Source organism: Lygodium microphyllum, chromosome 6 (genome assembly GCF_053477565.2).
Source record: "Lygodium microphyllum isolate KBCC chromosome 6, Lygodium_microphyllum_v1.1.10, whole genome shotgun sequence".
Lineage (NCBI taxonomy): Eukaryota > Viridiplantae > Streptophyta > Polypodiopsida > Schizaeales > Lygodiaceae > Lygodium > Lygodium microphyllum.
In genome coordinates this window covers 32,426,789-32,431,436 of record NC_141140.1, presented here as the reverse complement: position 1 = coordinate 32,431,436, position 4,648 = coordinate 32,426,789, and the positions used below count along the sequence as shown (strand labels likewise).

General features: G+C 40.7%; 1 protein-coding gene across 1 annotated transcript; it reads left to right on the top strand.

Annotated features, from left to right (window-relative positions):
* Positions 1–1,988: 1,988 nt before the first annotated feature.
* Positions 1,989–3,660, top strand: LOC148034439 (AT-rich interactive domain protein). The gene is made up of 2 exons (XM_087679374.1): positions 1,989–2,602; positions 3,051–3,660. The coding sequence occupies exons 1-2, from the start codon at positions 2,099–2,101 to the stop codon at positions 3,231–3,233; spliced, it is 687 nt and encodes a 228-aa protein (XP_087535500.1). The 5' UTR covers positions 1,989–2,098; the 3' UTR covers positions 3,234–3,660.
* The last annotated feature ends 988 nt before the right edge of the window (positions 3,661–4,648 follow it).

Below are 4,648 nucleotides of genomic sequence, written 5' to 3'. Positions count from 1 at the left end.
CATGCATACAACATCCTATATATGCACAAATTATAGAGGAGCAACATCTATATGGACTGAATGTATATCCAATGAGCTTTCTTTTGACTCTAAGCACACTTGCTTTGGATATGTCCATCAAAAGATATCTCAATTTTACTATAGCAGGGTTCTAGTAGACAACAAGCTGCCTATTATTTGCAGGTGTCTTTTCTTGGAGCTATGGTGGTCTAGTTCTTAGTTTTGTCATGTTGAATGGATGTTCATATGGCCTATTTGGTTTTCCCCTTTTGGTTCTATCCATATAAGAAGGTAAAGAGGGTTTTCCTTAGTACCAATGATCTTTTGAGGGGGAGGGGTCAATAGAAAGAGGGTGTGTCCGCGGAAAGAGGATGGAAGTCTCAGCCATTTGTGGGATGCCATGTCAAAAGTATGTCCCATTGAGATATCTTTGCGGCTGCTCGTCTGAACCCAACCTAACACAATGGTCATTGTTGAGGTTGAGATAATAACATGAACCAATGTTGGGGAGAGAGCATTCATCCTAAGAATAACTTTTATCCCAATTGCATTACAACTTCCTTTCTCTATGAAACATATGCAATTTTCCATCCGTTTAACATTTGCAATGACAATTAATAAATCTCAAGGACAAACACTATCATATTTGGGGTTATATCTAAAGACCCCTGTCTTTACTCATGGGCATTCTCTCAAGTAAAATTACCACATGGATTGAAGGTCTTGCTTAGTGAAAAGGAGGATATGGTAAATACCACCATCAACATTGTATATAAACAAGTTCTTCAGAGAGTATTATAATCTCTCATTTCCTACTTTGGTGATTTGTCATTATTTTTGTGCAAGTGTAAAGTCTTTCATTGAAAACTTCAAGACTCTAGTACTTATCTTCTTAAGAACATATTCATTTAGTTTCTCTTGAGTAAAATCACCACCTGAATCGAAGTCTTGCTTAGTGAGAAAGAGGATATTATGGTAAATACCACCATGAACTTTGAATATAAGGAAGTTCTAAAGTGATCTCTCATTTTCTTCTTTAACATTTTATCAATATTTTATGCAAGAGTAAACTCTTTCATTGCTTACTTAAAGTCTTTAGTCATTATATTCTAAAAAACATGCTTATATATCATTTCAATTTGTGCTACATTGAAATTAGTTTTATTTTTAAAAGTTAATTATTTTTAGTTAATCTATGATAAGATTTTTAATGGATTTCTTACTGTGTTCCTTTTAGCTTTTTCTTTAGATGGCTACCGTTGTTTTTTAGCACTATATTGCTTCCTAATACCAAAAATAATTGCAAGAGATGTTGCATCCACCATTAGCTTCCAATGATATCATTCGCAGAAGCCTAGCATGTGTAATAGAGAGGCTACCCCATGATCACTTTATTGATATGGACACTCCTTTGTTTATAGAGATTTGCTACTATAGCTATGTTCAATGCTATCACCTATTGTCATTTGATTGTGAGCATAGTATATCTTGCTCTTGCACAAGGAGTATCCCCCATGATTGTTGCAAATGGTTGCTTTGTGACTTAGTGTCAATTTCATCCCCAATTTGCCTCATTAAGGTGTTCTCTTTTGCTTTTAACCTATTCTATTACTTCAATTTTGATATTACTCGACTTATGTAATTTTAGTTTTTTGGTTTTTTGTCTTTCTTTCATGATATCATGAAGGTGGATTAGGAAACCAATGCCTTGAACTCTAGTGTGAAACATTGAGAGAAAATTGATGCAAAGTGCTATGAAAATCATATTACCACATAAGACATGCATCAAGATGTGAAATATGTTAACCAATAGTATAGTGATGCTTCAAAGTTTGGTTCGAAATACCAAATATATGTTGACACATTAGCCTATTTATTTTACATTAGAGCTTTAGACTGGATACATACCAAATGATCGTTACCCACTTTGTAAGTTTGGACCAATCAAACTAATTATTTAATACATTGGAAGCTCTGGAGTCCAAGCTAATGTGTTTTCAGATATCCTCTTGAAGCAGCCACCACATATTGTCTGCTCCCCTTCCTTCGTCCTCTCTTTCCCGCGAATAAACATCAGACAAAGTTGGAGCTCAGAGCTATGGCGTCTCTATCCTCTGGAGCAACGTTTGCGAAGGCAGAGCTGTCGGCGCCGGGGCACGGGACAGGGCGGTGGCCTCCCGGCCGAGCGACAAGTGCCAAAGGCCCTCATTTCATGTCCCTGTTCTCCTCTCCTTCTTCTTCTTCTTCGCCGTCGTCGTCGTCGTCTTCATCGTTGCCGTCGTCGTCTTCTTGGTCTTGGTCTTCTTCTTCCTTTTCTTCATGCAGCAGGCTATCGAGAACGCGCAGGAGGCTGCAGCAGCAGCAGCAGCAGGCGCGGTGCACTCGGGCCCCCAGGACGTCGTCTTTGGTGGAGCGGGGAGGACAGAAGGCGGGTGAGAATCGGGATCAGAAGGTGGATGATTTTGATGATGAGGATGATGAAGAGGAGGAATACTACCGCCCGCCGCTCCCCGGAGACGAGCCTGACTTCTGGGAGGGACCCGAGTGGGATGCCCTGGGCTTTGTGGTGCAGTATATGTGGGCTATCGGCATCTTCGTTGCGGTAAGAGCACCATCTGATTGTTCTCGTTCTTCGTCTTCTCCTGCTTTATTTTGGCCCAGCTGGCACAGGAAGTTGTAGACAAATTCCTGCTATAATTCCTACATTGTGAATTATGGCATTACCATGAGTTCCTGCGAGGAAGGGACCACATACCTAGGTCTGTGCAAATGGGGGCAAGGGCCTGCCGATCCCCAGCCCGCCGGGCCGACATCCCCCTTCAAGCAACTGCACCTAGCTAGGTATCTGGTGCTTCCTGAGCAGAAGCTCATAGTGCTGAACATGATAGGAAAAAATAAGCGGAAAGAGTCCCCTTCCCCATGTCAAGTGGTGACCATCCATCTGTTCCCATTTCATCTTGATTTGTGTGTCTGTGTGTGTCTCTCTTGGGAAACATCCTGATCTGTGTGTGTGACTGTGTGCATGTGTACGTGTGTGCATATGTATATAGCTTGTTGGGGCCGGCATTGCTGCCAGAACCTACAACTATGGTGCCACCGACTTCAAACAGACCAGGGTTTTCAAGGAGGCCATGGAAGCTCAGCAAGAGTCACGGCCGTCCGAGGCAAGCCCATTTGAGAAATCTGCCCCTCTAGATGCACCTCCCCCTATTGAACAGGACGGCTCCAGCTGATGTCTTTCCTAATTGTGAGGGCTAATGCCCTGTTCACATCTACTTAGTCATGGCTGAATCATATGCAACATGCGAGTGCAATCTCATCATATATATGTTACAGAGCTTTTGAGCTGCTTTGGAGCTAGATCCTCCATTATGTCCTTTGTTGTAGAAGGTATTTCTTTCCTAACGTTCACTGGTATTGGAACTCTCCTCCAAATTTTTCCCTTAACTGTGAAGGACTTGTCGTGTTCCCTTCCTTCTTGTTATTGCTGCCTTTTGCTTTCGCATCCTTCTGTATCAAGCTTCTAACAGGAAATAAAGACCAGCCCATGTGGAAAACTCCGTAGCATCATGGCACGACTCTTATCACAATCAATCCTTGTAAATTGAATGGCTGTGTGCATTGTCTCTCATCTATTCGCAAAAGAAATCTGTTATGATCCGTGATTGTTCCATTTGGATAGCATCTGATCACTCCGTCTGGTAATGCTGTCCATGTAAGTGATTTGAGTAGAGTAATGGAGTAATAGGTTTTTATTTGGTACTTATTGCTTAATGAATTTTAAAACTTGGTGGGATTAATATCTCAAGTGTTAAAGGTAGAACTTAGGAATTGGGAGCACCATCGTTTAAAAAGAAAAGGAAAAGCATTAACAATGGAAATAAGCTTGATTAAGGATGTCCAAAAGAATAAGACATAAAATTATAGATGCTTGAGTAGGGTATAACATGCAGGCTTGCTTGAGACAAGGTTACCAACCAGATGCAAGCACAAGGCTTGGGCAAGCTCAACAAGACGATGAAGGCTTGAGTTCAATTCTAGAATGATAAGTATTAAAGCTCGATGGGGGGTTTGATCCTTTTACAATGTGCGAAACTCGCCAATATGGGCGTGAACTTGATCTCCAAGCTTGATATTGAGTGCAAGCTACTTTAGAGCCTCCATGGCTTCTACCTCTCTCTCTCTCTCTCTCTCTCTCTCTCTCTATCTATCTATCAATCTCTCTCACATAGTAGCTTCATTTACATATGTACCACAAACATATTGTTACATAGAATGTTATGCAACATCTAGTCTCATAGTCATGTTTTTAACCTTTTTTTAAAAGGAGAGAGATGTATTTGTGATGTCTCATAGGCTGCATTGGCCTTTTAGAGACATTTATATATTCTTCCTTTTTCTTCCTTCACACGCCCACATTATCTCTCAATGGTGTAAATCAAAACATTAAGCTCCTCCCAACCTTTCTTGACTTTGGAGAACATTAATGATGGTTGCTCCACTATGTGTCATGTTGCTTTTCCAAAAAAAAAGCAAGTAACAAAGCACATGGGAGCTCATTGGCATGGAGTGAATACTTTGCAATAAATGTCATCATTGAGGCTTCAATTTTTGTCGCATAACAAAACCAATTGAGAAATTATAGCAC